Source organism: Delphinus delphis, chromosome 18 (genome assembly GCF_949987515.2).
Source record: "Delphinus delphis chromosome 18, mDelDel1.2, whole genome shotgun sequence".
Lineage (NCBI taxonomy): Eukaryota > Metazoa > Chordata > Mammalia > Artiodactyla > Delphinidae > Delphinus > Delphinus delphis.
In genome coordinates, this window is record NC_082700.1 from 66,229,620 (window position 1) to 66,251,688 (window position 22,069).

Consider the following 22,069-nt stretch of genomic DNA (forward strand, 5'->3'; position numbering starts at 1 on the left):
ATCCCCCCTCTTTTTTAAACTCTAGGGTTTTTTAACCCACAGCTTCACTACATATATTAGAAAGACCACTTGAATTAATTCTTCTTCAGTCTCAGTTTAATAACATGTTTAGAAATATGTCCGTGCAGTGTCCTATTCTTGTGTATTTTGCTTATGTCACGATTATATCATTTTGTTTGTGTGTAGCAATGCGGTTGCTGGTGAGAGTGCTTTAGACCGAATGGCTTGTGGACTTGGTGGAAAGCTCGTCCTGCCGATGATCAAGGAACATATTATGCAGATGCTTCAGAATCGTAAGCTGTTATCTCTTTCAAATGCTAGAATAGTGGAGTGTGGCTTTCCAAATCGTAAACTCTAACAAATGCTTAGACTGTGTCTAAAAGTCAGTCTTTGCCTTTTTATATTCTATGTTTAACCTAATTCTCATATTGATAAAATCCTATTCAGTCATCTTTAGAACCACTCAGTCTTACAGTAAAGAATATTTTTTCCTCAATACTGCAAATATTATTCAATTCTCCTTCCCCAGAATGGGCTACAGTATATGGGAAAAAATTAAAAATTCTAAGGAAAATTGACAGATTTACTCCCTAGCCAGAAATATCTAAATTTGAATTTAAATAAAACACCATTATTTGGATGTTTATGAAGTATGCATGTATTTGATTCACAGTCTTCCTTCATCTAATATCTTTTATTTTTTAAAAAAATACCTACTTCTAGAGGAGAAGCTACTTCTGTATTTCTCCTTTTATATTCCTAGCAAATATTTGGTCATTTGTTAGCCTTGTACCTGTAATTTGTATCAGTAACAAAAGTTGTTGTTTTTGTCCTTTTAATTACAAAGTTAATGTGCTTGATGTTTTTTAAAAATTCAGATACAACTGAAAGTCCCTTAACTTAGATTCGGGGTGGCCACTGTTAACAGTCCTCTGAGACTTGAGTCTCTGACCTCATTTATGCACATGTACAGTTGTGTTTAACATGAATATAGCATACAGATCCCATGCTTCCGCTCCCCAGTGTATCATATCACCACACGATGGCTTCCCTTTCGTTTAACAGCCACATAGCATTCCACAATTCCCCATTAAACGGTAATAGTTCTGTTGATAACAAATAATGCTGCTGCATACACTCTTCTACAGAAATCCTGGCTTACATGTACGAACATGTGTATCTGTAGCATGTATTACAAGAGACAGGCTTGAGGGTCAAACCATTGATTTGGGATCTTAAAGTAGTGAAATGGAATCACAGAATACCAGCTTCACATGAAAGTGAATTTTTGAGAACTCCAGCCCTTAGCCTTTACCTAGGTCCTCCTTATCCTGTAAGATTCTTATTTATCCTAAGAAGGCATGGTCCAAAACCGTTATCCTTTTTTTTGTTGTTGTTGTTGTTGTTTTGCTGTACGCGGGCCTCTCACTGTTGTGGCCTCTCCCATTGCGGAGCACAGGCTCCAGACGCGCAGGCTCAGCGGCCACGGCTCACGGGCCCAGCCGCTCCGCGGCATGTGGGATCTTCCCAGACCGGGGCACGAACCCGTGTCCCCTGCATCAGCAGGCGGACTCTCAACCACTGCGCCACCAGGGAAGCCCCCGTTATCCCTTTTTAATGATGTGATTTTACATCTGGGTCTTGAATAATAGTTTTTCCTTTTTTTACTCCCTAAATTTTGAGGGTTTTTTCCCCAAATGGATAGAGACAGTCAACATCACAGGTTGCTCAACCTATTAAAGCTACTGGACAGAATCTAGCTTTTCCGTTTTTAAGATGAAGAAAGTAAAGCCCAGAGACATGAAAGGTTACACACGGTCACCCAGCTATCAGTGTTTCACCGCTGCTTAATGCCATTCTTCAAATATGTTGTGGAACTGCTTGTGATTTGTAGTTAAAGAATTTAAGTTCCTGCTACAGCATAACTAGCTGGCTGCAGAAGCCTTCCCATGTATGGCAATGAACTCTCAATAAAGATTTGTTACTGTTAAATGTATGGCTTTGAGCACGTCTGGACCTTTGTTTCCTTCCTTGTCTGTTAAAAAATTAAAAAAAATAAGAAAGTGATGCTTGCCCTACACCCACGTTTGGAGTTAGGATCCAAAGGTGTATTTAATACTTCATGTGAAAAGGGCTTTAAAACGATGCATATTTTCCAGTAACTTACTATATACTCCACTTTATTTTAAAAACGTTTTATTGTTTTTTCTTTAAATAGTAAACACCAATTTTTTTATTTTTTATTTATTTTATTTATTTATTTTTGGCTTTATTTTATTTATATTTGGGTCTTCGTTGCTGCACGCAGGCTTTCTCTAGTTGTGGTGAGAGGGGGCTACTCGTCGTTGCGGTATGTGGGCTTCTTATTGCGGTGGCTTCTCTTGTTGCAGAGCACAGGCTCTAGGTGCGCGGGCTCAGTATTGTGGCTCACGGGCTCCAGAGCGCAGGCTCAGTAGTTATGGCGCACAGGCTTAGTTGCTCCATGACATGTGGAATCTTCCCGGACCAGGCCTTGAACCCGTGTCCCCTGCATTGGCAGTCAGATTCTTTTTTTTTTTCTTTTTAATATCTTTATTAGAGTATAATTGCTTTACAGTGATGTGTCAGTTTCTGCTTTATAACAAAGTGAATCAGTTATACATATACGTATGTCCCCATATCTCTTCCCTCTTGCATCTCCCTCCCTCCCACCCTCCCTATCCCACGCCTCTGGTCACAAAGCACCGAGCTGATCTCCCTGTGCTATGCGGCTGCTTCCCACTAGCTAGCTATTTTATGTTTGGTAGTGTATATATGTCCATGCCACTCTCTCACTTTGTCCCAGCTTACCCTTCCCCCTCCCCGTATCCTCAAGTCCATTCTCTAGTAGGTCTGCATCTTTATTCCCATCTTGCCCCTAGGTTCTTCTGACCATTTTCTTTTTTTTTTTTAGATTCCATATATATGTGTTAGCATACGGTATTTGTTTTTCTCTTTCTGACTTACTTCACTCTCTATGACTGTCTCTAGGTCCATCCACCTCACTACAAGTAACTCAGTTTCGTTCCTTTTTATGGCTGAGTAATATTCCATTGAATATATGTGCCACATCTTCTTTATCCACTCATCTGTTGATGGACACTTAGGTTGCTTCCATGTCCTGGCTATTGTAAATAGAGCTGCAATGAACATTTTGGTACATGACTGTTTTTGAATTATGGTTTTCCCAGGGTATATGCCCAGTAGTGGGATTGCTGGGTCATATGGTAGTTCTATTTTTAGTTTTTTAAGGAACCTCCATACTGTTCTCCATAGTGGCTGTATCAATTGGCATTCCCACCAACAGTGCAAGAGGGTTCCCTTTTCTCCACACCCTCTCCAGCATTTATTGTTTGTAGGTTTTTTGATAATGGCCATTCTGACTGGTGTGAGATGATATCTCATTGTAGTTTTGATTTGCATTTCTCTAATGATTAATGATGTTGAGCATTCTTTCATGTGTTTGTTGGCAATCTGTATGTCTTCTTTGGAGAAATGTCTATTTAGGTCTTCTGCCCATTTTTTGATTGAGTTGTTTGTTATTTTGATATTGAGCTGCATGAGTTGCTTGTATGTTTTGGAGATTAATCCTTTATCAGTTGCTTCATTTGCAAATATTTTCTCCCATTCTGAGGGTTGTCTTTTTGTCTTGTTTATGGTTTCCTTTGCTGTGCAAAAGCTTTGAAGTTTCATTAGGTCCTATTTGTTTATTTTTGTTTTTATTTCCATTTCTGTAGGAGGTGGGTCAAAAAGGATCTTGCTGTGATTTATGTCATAGAGTGTTCTGCCTATGTTTTCTTCTAAGAGTTTATGGTGTCTGGCCTTACATTTAGGTCTTGGCAGGCGGATTCTTAACCACTACGCCACGAGGGAAGCCCCCAGTTTTTTTTTAATCTTAAAATTCAAAGGAGGAAAACCATTTTCAAATCCCAGTACCATCCGATTACATTTGCTGAACATACTTCTAGGAACTCTGCACATTTCTTTACTATTTATTTTTGTGTGTTTTTTAAATTTAATTTAATTTGTTTGGTTGCACTGAGTCTTAGTTGCGGCTTGCTGGCTCCTTAGTCGCGGCTGGCAGGCTCCTTATTTGTGGCATGCGAACTCTTATAGTTGCGGTATGCACGTGAGATCTAGTTCCCTGACCAGGGATCAAACCCAGACCCCCTGCATTGGAAGCGTGCAGTCTTAACCACTGCACCACCAGGGAAGTCCCTTGTGTGTTTTTTAACTGAGTTATAACTGACATAACATTATATTGGTTTCAGATGTGTAGCGTAATGATTCAGTATTTGTATACATTGCAAAATGATCATGGCAATAAGTCTATTTACTCCTCTTTAAAATAATGTGTCCAGTATGCAAGGATTAGTATCAGATATTGGTTTCTTAGGATTATTATTCCTCAGTTGAGAAATTTGGCTTAATGGTATATTGAGTAATTGAAATACAGTTAAAGCATATATATAATGTTATCATAAATAATAATAATAAAGTTTTAATGTTTAACAGAAAAAATTAGTTTTTCAGAGGAATGAGTTACAACAGACTTCATCTTTACATGGGTTTTGGGCTCCCCAAAGGAAAGGGAAAAATTAAATCTAATGTCCAATTTAGGATTTTTCTGCAACTTAGTTAACCCTTATACCAGCAGTTCTCAAACTTTCATTCTCAGGATCCTCTTACACTGAGGATCCCAGGGTGCTTTTGTTTTGGGTTTTTTGTTTTTGTTCTTTTCATCTGAACATTTGCTCCCCTTTATAATACGGTGAGAGCATTTTTTTTTTATTGGAGTATAGTTGATTTACAATGTTGTGTTAGTTCCAGGTGTACAGCAAAGTGAATCAGTTATACATATACATATATCTACTTTTTCTTAGATTCTTTTGCCATATAGGTCATTACAGAGTGTTGAGCAGAGTTCCCTGTGCTATACATATACAGTAAGTTCTCATTGGTTATCTATTTCATATATAGTAGTGTCAATCCCAATCTCCCAATTTATCCCTCCCTCTACCCACCATATTGCCTTTTAACTTTCAGAGTAGAAATGCTTGTGTGACATAACCACTGTGACAATGAAGTAATCCAGTCAGGACTTTTTCTATTTTTCTGGTTAATAAACATTTATAAAAGTATTTTGTTACTCTTTTCCAAATAAGGAGAACTTCCTTATACTTCTGACTACCAGAATGACATGTTTGTAGTGTCTAATTGCTGTTCCTTCCTGTGTAATTCTGTTCTGTAGCTGACTGGAAGTATCGGCATGCAGGATTAATGGCCTTATCTGCCATTGGGGAAGGATGCCACCAGCAAATGGAAGGAATTCTAAATGAGATAGTAAATTTTGTTTTGCTTTTTCTTCAAGATCCTGTAAGTACCAGTAAATATTTGATTCATAATTATTGCCTTAGTTTCACATGGGACCCTATTGCCTTTACTAATACAAAGGCACCTATTCCAGCATCCCAGAGTGAGGTATGCAGCCTGTAATGCCGTGGGACAGATGGCTACAGATTTTGCACCTGGTTTCCAAAAGAAATTCCATGAGAAGGTAAGTAATGAGTCTGCAGACACTCAAACTCTAAGAAGAGGGATGGCATTTGAAAATGTCTATGTGTGTGACTTCATTTCACAGGTGATTGCAGCTCTGCTGCAGACCATGGAAGACCAGGGCAATCAGCGTGTACAGGCCCATGCCGCTGCCGCTCTCATTAACTTCACCGAAGACTGTCCCAAGTCACTACTTATTCCATATTTAGATAATTTGGTGAAACATCTGCATTCCATCATGGTCCTTAAACTTCAAGAGGTAAGTTTCGAGATCTTTAAGCTCCCTATTTATAAAGATTAATTTAATTTGATAGATAAGACCTGGAGAAAGAAGAACTTTTCAGAATGGCCATAAAGAATAGAAAGTTAGGAAGATATTCCAGGCTGTTCTTAGTATAATTCAGGCTTGACCAGAGAATGGGCTGCTCAGTATTAGACTTGGGAAAGATATGGACTAAAGGGTAGGTAAAAGCAACATGTGAATTGCCTGGAAAACAAGCCAGAGTTATTTTTGAACTCTGTAAATTATTTATGTAAATTTGGAATTACATAAATTAATTGCTGCAAGAAACCATGAAAACGTGATTGTAGGAAATTAGTACAGTTGCAACATGAGGCATAAACATAAATGGGGAAGATTTAAGGCAAGACCATCATACGATTATTATTCAGCGAGTTTGGATGGTAATATTGGAAATTGGAAGGAAAAGTGATTCTGAAAGATGCTTCTCAGGAAGCATTAGCTGTTTCTCTCTGCCACTTTGAATTTTAAAAGATGAAAGAGAAAGAAGCAAAAAATGTTGACCACTCTCCTAACCTGGGTGAGAGAAATAGAGAATATGTAAAAAAGAATATCCTTTTTGTTTTAAATATGTTGAATTCTTAAAATAAGGCCTGGCCATCCAAATAGAAGACAGTTTATAGTTTCAGTTTAAGTAAGAGGCAACCTAAAAACAAGTGAATGTTGTCAGTGTAGCATCATGAGAGAGAGAAGATTCAGGTAAGAAAGGCAAAGATTGAAGCCCAGTTTGTCGTCAAATATAATGAAAATAAATTTCTACTCTAAAGTGAAATGAATAAAAATGACATGCAAAATAAAAGCCGTTTAACTATTATATTCAGCAGACATAAAGTTACTGTCAAATCGCTATATTAATACTCAGTTTCTATACTTTAGTTCATGATGAACTGGTAGCAGTTGGTAGACCACACTGTGCCTAGCACTGGTCTAAAGGAGAACAGGGAGGAAGAGAGGAAATAATGTCTCAGAAGGCAAAGAAGGGGCTTTAAAGCAAAGGATGCGTGCTCAGTGTCCAATGACAGCAAACTAAGAACATGATACAGGAACGTGTGTGTATCTGAAAACACACAGAGGTAGACAAGTTGAAGGCAGATCGGTTAGGTTAGTTAAATCAGGAATTGATGGATCAGATGTGACATTACTAGTAGATTTGGGTAAAGGGCTGAAGTGTGAAGGGTGCCTCTGTATAATCCTCCCTCCCCTCGTGGGTCCAATATGTGAGATACAGACTGAAGGAAGGAGTTGCTAAGATGGGCTGGGGAGGAGGTTAAAGTATGTGAGCAAGAGCAATGCAAAGAGAGAGTAGCCGAGGAAGAAGGACATTCCAGGGAGATCAGAGGCCAGTCATGACATGAAACAGAGCAGATGCTGAGATGCAGATGCTGAGATGAAACAGAGCAGATGCTGAGATGCAGAAGAAGGACATTCCAGGGAGATCAGAGGCCAGTCATGACATGAAACAGAGCAGATGCTGAGATGCAGAAGAAACATGCAGCATGCTGAGATGCTGAGATGCAGAGATGCAGAAAGATGCTGACCTTTTAAAGGTGTGTTGGGGCTTGTGGTACAAGGAGAAAGAGCTCTGCCGAGAGCGGCTGTGGTTGACGAGCGGCGTGAGGAACATCTGGAGTAGTCCAGGAGCACTGTGTTAAGGAGAGAACATCACACATAAATACAAATAGTTCAGCGCCGTTCTTATATTTGCTTTAAGACCTACAGTCTCCAGTGTGGCTGCCAGAGGGTGGGCTCAGCTTGCGGTTTCAGAAAAGCCCTCGGGAACTTTCAGGGAGTGTTTCTTCCATGTTCTCATTTGTGTGGTTGTTGTGTGTCTTCCTTCTAGTTGATTCAGAAAGGCACCAAGTTAGTTTTGGAACAAGTTGTGACGTCTATCGCATCAGTTGCAGATACTGCAGAAGAAAAATTTGTCCCCTACTATGACTTATTTATGCCATCACTGAAGCACATTGTTGAGAATGCAGTTCAAAAGGAGCTCAGACTTCTCAGAGGAAAAACTATTGAATGCATCAGCCTCATTGGTCTGGCTGTTGGGAAGGAAAAAGTACGTGATTTGTAGTACGTCGAATTTTTTGTTTGAATTTGGCTACGGAGGCACTGAGGGTACCAGAGGGTTTTTTCCTTCTGATAAATGGTTTTCTGGATACTTGTTTTTTCCCATCATCTTACTCTCATATTACTTTAATTTTATATATAAATAAATGTTTCCTTCATTTTTTCATCGCTAATATTAAGGTTTCTTAACTCAGTTATGCTCTTGAAACCTTCTCTTATGGGTACAGTCTGTCTCTATGGAGGCTTGTGGAATTCAAGGCCCATATGTTTAGTTTCGCCCACTTGAACATGTGCTTGGGAACATTCCAGTTGCTTTTCTGTTAATCCAAAAAGCATTGAGTGTCCCAAGAGAAATTTATATGCATGTAGTTCTTCAGAAAATAATTAGCAAGGACGGTGGGCCAGTGTGTTTTTCTTCTTAGCTGACGTCTCAGACCTGTCAAAGCTAATTCAGAAGAAGCTCCTCTGTCATCAGCCCCTCATGTTCTGATTCTCAGAGCTTTCAATATAGAACCTTTCTCTCTGATTTCCTCCAAAACCAGCATTATTATCTTATAAACTGTTCTCTGGGAGACACTGAGAAACTAACCAATAAAACATTTTTATGTTCTGTTCTCTGCATTTTGGCTTTCAAACTATTTTTGAAACAGTTTATACAATGGAGATTGCCAGAACTACACAGAGAGTTAAATGAAAATCATATAGTTCTGTGGAGCAACCCAAAATTGTCTTTCTGGATTTGGATTATCTTTTTACTGCTGGAAATACATAGGCCATGGACCAAAACTTGATGCCACTAGAACTATCTTTATACTGCAATTCATTTTGACCTTCACTGGAAAACGTATTTTTCTAGAAAAAGCACTAAGTCCATTGCAATATAGATGAAAAAATTTCAATATAATACTTTTATCTGAGGGGTTATAACCCGTGTGGGAAATGTAATAGATTTGGGGGGAAAGTTGTATTATTACATAAGAAACAAAAATTGGGTGGCAGTAGTGCCTTTCTGATGTGATATACATGAGTAATATTAGTGTCTTTTTTCCCCAAATATTTCCTTCCAGTTCATGCAAGACGCATCAGATGTGATGCAGCTATTATTGAAGACGCAGACAGACTTCAGTGATATGGAAGATGATGACCCTCAGGTAAAGCAGCCCTCACATGCGCTTGCATCCTTTTGGTCGATAGCTCAGGGTTAAATGTATTAAAAAAAGAAATCGAGTAATAGGTTTCTTGTGATAATATCAACCCGTGGTTTCAGAGACATTCTTCACTGATTTTCCTTCTACTTGGCACACCATTTTTCCCTCGGTCCATTCCAGGCTGCTCCTCTTCTGACTAGTTTTTGGTTCCGTTGGGGTTCTGTCATGCCAGGCTCTCTTACCTCTTCACTCTCCTTGAGCAGCGTCATCCATAGGCACAGCTCCGGTTTTCCTTCATATGGTTGTGGCTTCAGGTCTGTCGCCGAATTCAGGGTTCATTTGTCCAGCCCCTCACTAGACATCACCATGTGGATGTCTCCTGGCCCTTTGCATGCCAGATGACTTCCCTCCCCTGTCAAAAGCAAAAGAAATACAGAAACCCAGTAGTTTTAGAGCATGTCATGCTCTTTTCTCTGCCTGTGAACAAGCCCTCGTTGAGCTTAGAAAGAACCCTACCCACTCAGCCTGGCTAACTTCTGCGCGTAGTTCACGGCTGGTACCAGTCTTAGTGGTGGGTACTGAGGACCCTGTAGTAAGAACATCGTGAATGTTTGTCACAATCTTCATGATAGTCACAGTGCCTACTGCACCATGAGCATTCAATTAGTAATTGTTGGCTTAAATTTTAACTTTACACAGCCACTCTGCAGTTGTTTTCCATACTTAAAAATGCTTTTTCCAAACACTTAAAAATTTGTTTTGTTTTTTAAATTAGGAGTGGGGAGTGCATTTGCACATGCAGGCATGTGAAATAGACAAATATATAGATGGTTGCTGGAGGGTAAAAATCACTTTTGGGGCCATGGGGATGAATTAGAACCAGATTCTCTGTAGGTAGATTAAGTCTTTGTAAAGACAGTAGTAGTAGAAGAGGTGTCTTAAATGTGGACAACCCCTTACACAGAAAACTTAAACAGCTAGGAGAAAGGGGTATTTAGTGTTTAATGAATGGAACTTTAGTCAGTAGACAAAGTAAGGTAAGTTCCTGCCTTCAAGAAAATTAGTGCTTAGGGGTTGATATGTTTAAGTGGGCTTTGTTAAATGATTCAGATGCTGTTAGAGAAAACTATATATTTTGAAATATATAGTTTCTTGAAAGTAGGAACAAATAAGACAGGGTCCTGGGCTCTTTTGCCTCAGCTGTTGTCTGTATCCTAGTGTAGAAGTTCACAGTGATTTCCATGGTTTCTGAACATTTTAAGTATGTGACCTTAGAAAATGCACTTATTGCTTAAAGAGCCATGAATGTAAAAACATCATTTCCATGAAACAGGGAAGGGGCTTTCTTTATGTCTTATTTATCCACTTTTTATTAAAAATCACTTTTAATTTAATTTTAAATTTTTCTCCCCAGATCTCTTACATGATCTCAGCATGGGCCAGAATGTGCAAAATCCTTGGGAAGGAATTTCAGCAGTACCTTCCAGTGGTCATGGGACCGCTACTGAAGACGGCTTCGATTAAGCCTGAAGTGGCCCTTTTAGATAGTAGGTGTCTGCATGCGGACATGGCAGTTGTAGAATTTCTCTTTGTTACCATTTTTAACATGGATTTTCTTCCTTCTTCGTTAATAGCCCAAGACATGGAGAACATGAGTGATGATGATGGTTGGGAATTTGTGAACCTTGGAGATCAGCAAAGTTTTGGTATTAAAACTGCAGGACTGGAAGAAAAGTCAACTGCTTGTCAGATGCTGGTAATTATGTTTACTGAACTTTGTTTTACAGCTTCTCATAATGAATACATATAATGTATATGTATATATTTCATTATATATATACTTATGTATATTATATATATATATTTCATAGGAGTGCTTTTCACGGATGCTGAAGAAGTTATGCCAGGAATGTATTCTTTAATAAATATAGAAACCTTTAGACCCAACATTTCCACTTATGGATTTCCATCCTAAAGAAATGTGGATAAAACCTTTCATTACCAGTGCTGTTCTTAATAACAACAACAACAAAAATGAATAGCCCAAATAACTATTGTTAGGAAGATGATCAGTAATTACCGTGCCCTGGAGTATTACATAGCCATTACAAAGCTACCTGAGGGGGAAGGATTTTTGCCTGTTTTGTGTTTAGTATATAGTAAGTGGCTAAGGAATATTTTTGAATGAACAGAAATCTGCTCACAGTATTAAAGATAAAGTTGGTATGATTTCATTGTATTTAAAAAAATAGACATGGTAGGAAAATCAAAATGTTTACGGTGATTATTTCTTGTGGTATTATGGGGTCTATGTATATTCTCTTTGAGTTTCCTTTTTTAAACCTTCATGAGCATGTGTTGTAGACAGTGAGAGTTTTTTGTTTTTGTTTTTTTACAAATAGAATTAAGAGATTTTGGTAACATTGTAAATCAACTAAACTTCAATAAAAAAAGTATTTTAAAAAGAGATTATGGTATATTATAAATCTAGCAGTTAAGTAAGCCTAAATAAAAGTTAATGGCTAAAAAAAAAAAAAAAAAAAAAGTTAATGGCTTAAATTTTATTTTGTATTAGTATTGTGTTTTCTAATTCATTTGAACATATATCTCTTGAACTTATTCTTACCAGTACTTAATTACCTATAATTTATAAACAATTTGGATTTTCTGTAGTATCGCTCAACTTGAGAACAAATATAAATGTAACATCTTCTACAAAATTACCAACTCTTTTCATGTAGTGAAAGAGAATAAAGAAACAATTACATTAAGACAACAGTTTTTTGTTTCATCTGTTGAAATGATTTTTTTAAAATTCAGAATAGCATAAGCCCGTTTGCTGCAGATTTATAGAAGTGATGTGATTACATTTTCAGGTTTTTGGGGGTTTTTTTTAATTTTAGGTTGCCTTAATTAAGTGGCATCTTTTGTTTGAAGTATTTTCAGAGTGCTGAAACTTTTGCTAAATTCTCCCCCTACAAAATAAGAATATGAAATATTCCCCCCTTCGAATGACAATATATACTACAGTCATTTCATGGTCCTTTCCCATTTTACAATTCCCTTTAGTTAAAAGACTAATTTCACAGTCCTGCAGACAGCTCTAAATGTAGTTAGCTCTAGTTAGGATATAACATTCTGTGGTCCTCATGGTTTTGCAGTTTGTTAATAAATATTAATACATCAAAATTAACATGGGTCTTGTTTTCTCTTCAAATACTTTGGTTTCAGGTTTGCTATGCTAAGGAATTAAAAGAAGGCTTTGTGGAGTACACGGAACAGGTTGTGAAACTCATGGTCCCTCTACTGAAATTTTATTTCCATGATGATATCCTATAATTTTTGAACAGAAAACATTTCTAGATTTACTTAAATTGTAGGCTGTTGAAGTATTAGACTTTGTGCTAACCGAAGTAAGCGTACATCACCAGTATTCTGTTTGCACTGACAGTGGTTTCAGGTTATAAACTTGGTTCTTTGCAAGTGCCTTTGTTTCATTTGTGCCGAAAACATGAAAAAGAAAATGTCAACTATCCTCTAGTTGACAGTTCTCTGTGGAGCACTGAAGGGCTTTAAGGATTGTTATTTTATTAGCAAATGTTTATGGTTGTGTATAATTGCTGCTTTTCCCAAATATCTTTTGGTGATGTTAAGCAAGACCTTCTAACAAGTTAGAGACCAACTTAATAGTACTTAACTTTCTATATAGCTCATTTCAAATGTGGATAATACCTCTGGAGAGAAATGTCTCTTGGTAAATCTGTGTGAAACAGTTTTCCTCCTCAATATAATGGTAGTTGTAATTAATATGTATAGGTAGGTTTTTATGCCATTTCGTGTGCGCATACACACACTTTCGTAAATGAGTTAAAAAAAATGACAGCCCAATGGAACGGTAGAGCCTGGACCCAAAACTGCCTGGCTCCAGAGCCACTTTGTTGTAGTTCTTCATGCAGTATCCTGCAGCGGCATCCTTTACAGAAGATGGCTTTTGCCCAGCAGACTTCCCATAATGCCTGAAGACAGACCAGAATTATTTTTAAGAAGAAGTCTCAAGACCTTATTTTAGAAATGATGTTAGATAGGGAGAGGCAACTCATCTTTATCGAAAACTGAAGAGGCTGATTCAGGAAGAGATCCTCAGTAGTTTTCTTTAGTAAAGTCATTGCTTCAGTTGCATTTGTTAGAAGCATGCATTACCTCAAATTTGGGGATAGGTACATTCTGAGACATACTGTGAGAGTCCCAGGTCCTTCCTCAGTCATTTTTATGATGAGGGGTTACATTTGAGCCTTCATTCCTGTTATATTGTAGGTGACAGAAAAGACAGGAGGTATGACTTGGGGACAGGGAGACTTCTGTTTTTATACGCAGGTTATGTTTAACACAAGCTCTTGGAGAGCAGTCTTAGATAAACAGAAGTTGCCTAGCACTCCACAATCTTGAGGATAGTGATTACACTAAATGTAATCTAAGGATAGTGAGTACGTTTCCTTAACAATAAAACGTGTTCGAGTGGCAGCAGCAGAATCCATGCCTCTTCTCCTGGAATGTGCAAGAGTTCGTGGTCCTGAGTATCTCACACAGATGTGGCATTTTATGTGTGATGCTCTAATCAAGGCCATTGGCACAGAACCAGATTCAGATGTCCTCTCAGAAATAATGCACTCTTTTGCAAAGGTAAATATTTTTCTCTTCAAAAATATGTATAAGATTGTGTGTCCATTTATTAGTCTTGCTAATAAATAAATGGGGGGATTTATTTTTATGTTGTAACAGAAATTTTTCTTTTTCTATCAAAAATGTTTAATATTTTGGTGCTTTCACTCTTTTTGTTTTTCTTTCTTTTCAAGAGTAGCTCTTCTTGTATTCTGGTCTTCATTAGTTTCCATCATCATTACCTGGTAATCCAACTACAGAAACTTGGCTGTCATCATCCAAGTCATGTCTAGTTTCTGTCCTGTTCTCTCTCCCCTAAATTCCCTTCTGTTTTTTGCCGTATCTCTTCTTTTTGCTGTTGAAAGAGCCTCACTTGGTCTATTCCACAAGCCATTCCTTCTTTTGCTCATAGTTCATTCGCCTTTCCTCAAGCATTGACTTGCTCTTTGAGTCACTCCCCTTCCCATATTCTTGGTCATCTCCATTGCTCACAGCTCCATAGCTTGCTCCACAGTTTGGTTTAAAAATTCTTTATTTGTCCCCATTTACGCTCCTGAAGTTCAGATTTTCTCTTATTTTTCCAAAGACCGCATGCTTCCATGTCTTTGCCTGTATCATTCCCTCCGCCTATAATAGCCTTTCTCCAGCGCCATCTTTGTACAGAGTATGCATGTAGTAACTGAGCTCCTTAGAAGCTGGTCTTTTCCATCTTTGAATCCGCAGCATCCACCGTAATTCCCGGCACTTAAGACGTGCTCAGGACATGTTTAAAGGAAAAATATTTTTTAAATTCTTCTCTTTAAAATACTGGCATCGTAGCAAATACAAACCAAGTGGATTTACTCATTTAATCATTAATCTTCCAGGGTACTGAGTTATGTTAATTTTTCTCACACCTCCATCTGATTTTTTTTTTTTTTTTTGGCTGCGTTGGGTCATTGTTGCTGCTTCTCATTGCAGTGGCTTCTCTTGTTGCGGAGCACGTGCTCTAGGTGCACGGGCTTCAGTAGCTGTGGCTCGCGGGCTCTAGAGCGCAGGCTCAGTAGTTGTGGCGCACCGGCTTAGTTGCTCCGCGGCTTGTGGGATCTTCCCAGACCAGGGCTCGAACCCGGTCACCTGTATTGGCAGGTGGATTCTTAACCACTGTCCCTCCCTCTGATTCTTAATGGAGTTTAACTTTTGACTCCAAAAACACTTAAATCTTATGAATTGCTTTCCTTCCTCAACCTCGTTTTAGTGCATTGAAGTCATGGGAGATGGATGCCTTAATAATGAACACTTTGAAGAGTTGGGAGGTATATTGAAAGCTAAACTTGAAGAACATTTTAAAAATCAAGAATTGCGACAAGGTAAGTTTTCCATGCTTTTATTTCTGAATGTAATCCTTGACCATTTTGGCGACCATTTAAAGACATTTATTTGGGTGTGTTTTAGTTAAAAGACAAGATGAAGACTATGATGAACAGGTGGAAGAATCACTACAAGATGAGGTAAATTATTCCATTTAGAACTTAATTTACACGACCATTTGCATCTGGAGGATAATGCTTAAGTTTCTGATTCATCTGACTTCTCATAAGATGTACTTCTTATTAATCTTTAGTAGAAAAATCTGACATGTATTTCATTGATTAATTTAGAGAATAAGTCATTTGAAATTAGCTGATTTGTGTTTTGGACGCTTTGTGTGCATTTTGTTGCAATGGCCTCACATATGAAAGCACCTTGGAGCTCACCTCGTATTTTCTTCTGCTCTCACTACAATCTTGTGTATTTGGTGGTGCTTTCGCCATTTAAAGATGAGTGAACTCAAACTCAGATGTTGAATGACTGCCTACAGCCGCACTGTCAACAATCTCATGCTTAAGGCCAGATCTTTGTATAACGCCAGCTGTCTTTCCACTGGACCACAGAATTGTGCAAATTTCCCCATAAATAATATGCATGCAGTGGTTGACACAATTCTTCACATTGTTAGTTCTCTCACCATCAAACCACTTGATGCCATCAAACATATTTCAGCTGTGTGTTTAGGGTCTGTCACGTGGCATGTGGCCATCTGGTGGACCGGTGCTGACATGTGCCGGCCATCCCAGTCCTCTGCAGGGTGCTCACACGCTGACACACACATTGTTCCCAGGGACGTAAATAACTCACCCCACATCTCCCCACCGTCCTGCTCCCAAACCAGAAACATGCTTGCAGAAAACAAAAAAATAGTAAAGTAAAATCACTTTTGTTTCAGATCTTTGAGATTTGGGTTAATTTTTCAACTGTATATTTTGAATATATTCCAAGAAAAGTATTTGCAATAAGTGCAATATTTACCACACTCCTTCCTTTCTTTCCATAGCCAGACAAGAGACATCACTGGGGTGACCTCAGTCTCTGGACTCTTGCTATATGCCCTTAAGAAAGTGAAGAGAAATTTAATTTTGTACTTTTCTTATGTTTTGTATAATAAATGTTACTGTTAATAATAGTAGGGATACTTTTTAAATACATATGGGTATGTATGTGTTTGTTTTTTTTAGGATGATAATGATGTTTATATTCTGACCAAAGTGTCAGACATTTTACACTCAATATTCAGTAGCTACAAGGAAAAAGTGTTACCATGGTTTGAACAGCTGCTTCCGTTAATTGTCAACCTAATTGTAAGTGTTACCTCTTTTTGACAATTATTTTAGATAGTTGACCTGGAACTCTTTCCTTACAGCATTTGAAAACTTACACTTTCAAGTCAGAATGGATCATAGAAATCATGGTTTCCACTGTACCTCTTTAATTTACCAAGTTTATTGCATTGCCCTGGATATTTTCTCCTTCAGTATATGCTTGAAGTTTACTAATTAGGTTTTCCATAGTTCAACTAATTTATAATACAGTCTGAAGGCATAGAACTGATTTTTTTTATTTCAGATTATCTATACCCTGCTGAATTAACAAATGGAAAAAAAATGGTTGCAGGTTTTTGTTTTTGTTTTTCAGTAGACACAAGAAAATTCTGTTTTGATCCCTACTATGTACCACCAGCAATCAGATTCTGGATGATAGCCTTATATATTCAATTTTTAAAATGTATTATAAATTATAAGCAGTCATCAGATATTTATGGGGTTTTTTGGATTTCAATTTTGTGTTTTATGATATTTAGTACTGCAGTATCTTTTTTAAATGATTTAGGCCCATATGACATCCTGTTGAATCAGTACTGTAAAGTTAAATCTTTGCAGCTTTTACTACTGTTGTGTTTTTTAAATATAGCATTGCCATTATCTCTTTTGTAAAGTAAATGTATATACATAGCTGCTGCTGTCAGTTCTTCCTGGTACTTGGTAATGTCAGATTGTGGAATTCTATAACAAATCACCCAAGTCTTTTAAACCTATACTTTATTAAATCTATGTAGTAGTTTGAGGGTTGTTATTCACAAGAACTGATTGTTACTGTGTTCTTTCTCATTACCTATATCAGGAATATCCATGTAAGATGACAGCCTATAGTGAATAAGTGTTTCTTTACGATCTCTTTTTGTTGTTGTTCCATTAGTTCATGTCTTTTATTAACTAATACACAGTGACTTCTGGTTTGTTGAAACCATATGTCAGACAACATTTGCCACAGTAATGTCTGTCAAAGTGGCTGGCCGTAAAAACTCCAGCACCACATTCATCTGAATAGTCAAAGCTTAAAGGAGTATCTCTTTTGTAGTGTCTACATAGACCGTGGCCAGATAGACAGTGGGGCTTGTGCATCTTTGATGATGTCATAGAACACTGTAGTCCAGCCTCATTTAAATATGCAGAATATTTCATAAGGCCAATGCTCCAATACACATGTGACAGCAGCCCAGAAGTCAGGCAAGCAGCTGCGTATGGCCTGGGAGTCATGGCACAGTACGGCGGAGACAACTATCGTCCTTTTTGTACAGGTACTTTTGTTTGTTACGTTATGTGCATCTCATCCCAGGCATCCCTGTTATCCCTGCCTTGCTTCCCCCCACCCCCGCACACCGCCCACCCCGGCAAACATACACTGCTTCATTCTCTTTTCCTTTTTCAAACACCTTACTGTAGCACTTAGGAGTTTACCGCCCTCGTGCTCGTAGAAATGGAAGTGAAATCTGAGTGGGGCCATAGCCTCCTCACCTCAGTCCCAGGGTACAGTCCACTTGGGGCTTGGAGGGCATACTTTTAAAACATGTTGGCGTCCCTGTAAGTTCAGCACGGGAATATAGCTGGGCGGCTTTCAGAAGCTGCGGTACACCGAGGTGATCAGGAATGTGAATCCGGAGGCTGCTAACCTCCTGGGCCTACAGATTAGTGGGGTGCAGGTGCTCCTGAGCACGCCAGGGCAACCCCCCTTTCCCCGTGTCTGGTTCTGTAGTCACAAAAACAAACATTTCTTGCACTTGAACATTGCCTCACTATAATTCATACCTGGACCAGAGATAAGGAATATTTATGAGCATTTGCATGAAAGTGTGAGACTTTAAATGACTTTTTTTCAAATGCTTATTTTAGAAGCACTTCCACTGCTGGTAAGAGTTATTCAGTCTGCTGATTCTAAGACCAAAGAAAATATCAATGCTACAGAGAACTGCATCTCGGCAGTAGGGAAAATTATGAAGTTCAAGCCTGATTGTGTGAACGTTGAAGAAGTTCTCCCACATTGGCTGTCTTGGCTTCCACTACATGAGGATAAAGAAGAAGCTGTTCAGACTTTCAATTATCTTTGCGACCTGATTGAAAGGTAAGAAATGGGACAGGTAGGCCTTATTTCCTTCCCTTCACGTAACACAGTGCTTCCTGTGCACAGCTTCCAGGTGTATAGGTTATAATAATGCTGTCTTTATAAATCAGGTTAAGAAGCCGTATCACAGTTAAGAGTGCCGTATAAACACATCTAATTTTGAGTTATTCTTTATGGAACTCAGTTCAACAGATCATTATAGAATGTGATGTTCAAGGAAGGTTCTGTTCTGTCTCCCACCCCACTCATTCATTCATCCATTCACTCACTAGCTTTACTGAGGTATAATTGACATACCATTCATTAGTAGAATGGGATCAAAGAACATTGTTAGTACTATTTTTTGACCCTCTGAAATACTAGTGTTTTTCTTTGGATTAAAAAATCAGTGGTACAAGGGAAATATACCAGACGGGCAGTCAGGATCTGGCCCCAGACCTCTGTCATTAATAGTATTATTTTATGCCTGTGAGTATAGCTAAGAATTGCAGCAACTTTGGAGGTTATAGAAGCTATCAAATCAAAGGCATGTTCATTGGTGGTCTGTTTTTCTAAGTCCAAGTTCCCCTAGGTACTGGATCTGGGCTCTGGCACTATTAATTACTCCTTTTAGTTCATAAATAAATCCAACGGCTACAACCACTCATCTCCTGGAGTTTGTAGAAACAGGCCAATGGCTATATTCCCTCATGCCTGTTTAAGTTCTCATTCACACAAATACTGGGAGTCTTCACAGGTAGGACATCATCATTAAGGAATGTAGCAGCCATCCTGGAGACCCCTACCTGCGCCTGCCTCTGCAGTGGCCACTTCTCCATCACGCTGTTCAATCACCTCCCTTGGAGATGACTACTCTGGAATTTTCTTAATGAAAAACGCTGGGATTCTAATTAGATTCACTGTTAGGTTTCTTTCCATTAAACTTGACTGGAGCTTATTTCCCGGCTTACATTTAGAATGCCTGTATTATCTTTTTGAACTTCAGATTTATTTTAGAAACCATTCTGCAGTGTCTAAATAAAAATTGTGTTAAGGAACTGTTCTTAGTAATATCTTGGGTTTTTTTTTTTAACGTATATATATATAATTTACATGGGAAGAAACTGAAAAGCTAATAAGTAAAATTAGCTGGTTTTCCTCCTACTGAATCTAAAAGGCAGTTGATTTTAGTGAGTACATAATCATTGTATAAAGACATAATAACAAAATTCAGTGTTGGAGGAAAGGTGTAGAAAAGTATGAGTGCTTCAGTGATTTCCTATTACAATTTTCATTTACAGTGGTTGTCTTCTCTTTCTTTTTTCAGTAATCACCCAATCGTTCTTGGCCCTAACAATACCAATCTGCCCAAAATATTCAGTATAATTGCAGAAGGAGAAATGCATGAGGCAATTAAACATGAAGATCCCTGTGCCAAACGTCTGGCTAATGTAGTTCGCCAAGTACAGGTAAGCTGGTTTGGTTAAACTGGGGAAGAAGAACTAAAAAATTACTTGGTTTTGGCTTTTTTTTCATATTCTTCTCTATTAGAGGAAGGAAGTAGAAATCCAACTAGCTAAGGAAATTTCATTTTTATATTCTCTTGTCATCAAGCCTCAAATGGATTATACTTATTATAATCTACCCATATATTCTCACTATTTATTAAAACTAAAACCTGTATCTTAAATCTGAGACTAGCACATACTCATTGTGTAGTTTTTCTGCATATCTGTGAAGAAAAAAACATGAGATTTTAATAGTAATAAAACTGTCAGCTACCAATGACTTTTCCTACCTAAATTCATGTGTATAGATTACCTGAACGTGTCAGCTAAAGTGTAGCTTTATCAATGCAAAAATGAGAAAACTTACTGTAAATGAAATGAACTTTATAGAAATGAAAAGATTTCTTGCTTTTACAATGATGTTCATCAAGCTAATCTACTGGAAAGAAGGTATTTTGGCATTATTTCAGTCTACCTAATGATGATTATTAAGATACTTCCCAGTGACCATTTTCGCCGAATCTAAATGTGTGACAATGTTCTTTCCCTAGACTTCTGGAGGACTGTGGACTGAATGCATAGCACAGCTCAGTCCCGAGCAGCAGGCAGCCATACAGGAGCTCCTGAACTCTGCCTGAAGGGCCTTAATATCACCACCAGAAAACTAACTCCAAATAAACGTTTACCCTTTTGTTTAGGTTTCTTTGTTTTGTTTTTGAGCAAAAGAGAACGGTAGAGTTGTGTGTAGGCCATTCTTCTGCAAAGCCACAACAGCAGGAAGAGAAGCCCTGGGTTTCAGGATGGTGTTTAAGTGGATTTCTCCCACACCACTGAGGAAGTCCCATGAGCCCTGCAGTAGCACTGAAGAGTATTTTTCTATTGGTATAACCCACCCATGTGAAGGTGAAAGGGAAATTAAATTTTCTCACTAGATATAAGGAGATTTAAGACAAAACAGCTTTAAGATCAGTTCCTCAACATTAGATGTGTGTTGAAACAAGTTGCTGTACACCTAGTGTTAATTCTATTAATTGGAGTGTGAGTCTTTCTGTACGGTAGAAAGAAGCCTTTTACCCAGCAAACTAGTAGATCCAAAAATTGAAAAAAAGCTGAAGACAAAAACAACAAGCATGAAGATGTTATTTTATGTCACTTTCGATTCTTTTCCCCAAAAGGCTTATGCAGTGACTCAGTTTGGAAAGCTTTTCAGCTTCCAGCCCTTGAATGTGAAGTGTCGTTGGCATGTCTGGCAGTAGTCTCATTCACTCCTCAATAAACAACGTTGAAATACGAAAGAAGTTTGTGTAAAAATTTAGTACTGTCTGGCTTTGATTCATTTAATGTTTTTAATATAAGAATAATCTAGTATTTTTTAAAGGAATAAGGATGGCTCTGAATTTTGTTTCCCCCTGATATTTTCCTCGTGCAATTCAAAGTTAAAAGCATCTAGTTTTTACCATCTTCCACTTTAATTTAAACTAAGTTATGATACACCCACTCTGTTCACAATTGGTGTGCAGACTTCAGTCGTTTTAAAGCTAGCATTGTTCCTGTTAGAAAAAAAGACTTGGCTTAGTATTTTTATTGCAAATTGTAATTGCTGTGGAGCCACATGCAACTTTTAATTTTATGATAAGTATTATGGCTAAAATTATTTACTGATAAATTCAGTAAAATGTGTGAATGTGTTTCTCTTTATGTATTAACCTCATAGCAGTAAATGACTTGCTGTTGTTTCTTTAAATAATTTTTCTAAGAGGTCTTATTAGATTTCTGTTGAAACTCCAGTGTTAACATTTTTATAGTTTGTACTGAATTTAACCGTGATACAAAAATGAATTTTATGCCTAGATCAGAATTTAAAATTAAAGGTTTTTTCTTTAAATGATTTGCATTACTTTATTAAAACTAGGGCTTCCCTGGTGGCGCAGTGGTTGAGAGTCCGCCTGCCGATGCAGGGGACGCGGGTTCGTGCCCCGGTCCGGGAAGAACCCACATGCCGCATAGCGGCTGGGCCCGTGAACCATGGCCACTGAGCCTGCGTGTCTGGAGCCTGTGCTCCGCAACGGGAGAGG

At 38.1% G+C, this 22,069-nt stretch overlaps 1 protein-coding gene across 1 annotated transcript in view; it reads left to right on the forward strand.

The window, feature by feature from the left end:
* Positions 1-21,852, forward strand: part of IPO5 (importin 5) — a 41,265-nt gene extending 19,413 nt beyond the window's left edge. The window contains exons 10-26 of the mRNA XM_059995748.1: positions 187-293; positions 5,270-5,394; positions 5,486-5,575; positions 5,660-5,833; positions 7,716-7,934; positions 9,013-9,096; positions 10,508-10,640; positions 10,728-10,849; positions 12,325-12,421; positions 13,601-13,773; positions 14,990-15,101; positions 15,187-15,242; positions 16,287-16,409; positions 17,467-17,686; positions 18,279-18,507; positions 19,814-19,955; positions 20,546-21,852. Of these exons, the coding sequence (XP_059851731.1) occupies positions 187-293; positions 5,270-5,394; positions 5,486-5,575; positions 5,660-5,833; positions 7,716-7,934; positions 9,013-9,096; positions 10,508-10,640; positions 10,728-10,849; positions 12,325-12,421; positions 13,601-13,773; positions 14,990-15,101; positions 15,187-15,242; positions 16,287-16,409; positions 17,467-17,686; positions 18,279-18,507; positions 19,814-19,955; positions 20,546-20,632 (2,293 nt within the window). The 3' untranslated portion in view covers positions 20,633-21,852. The remainder of the gene's footprint in view (positions 1-186; positions 294-5,269; positions 5,395-5,485; positions 5,576-5,659; positions 5,834-7,715; positions 7,935-9,012; positions 9,097-10,507; positions 10,641-10,727; positions 10,850-12,324; positions 12,422-13,600; positions 13,774-14,989; positions 15,102-15,186; positions 15,243-16,286; positions 16,410-17,466; positions 17,687-18,278; positions 18,508-19,813; positions 19,956-20,545) is intronic.
* Positions 21,853-22,069: the final 217 nt, after the last annotated feature.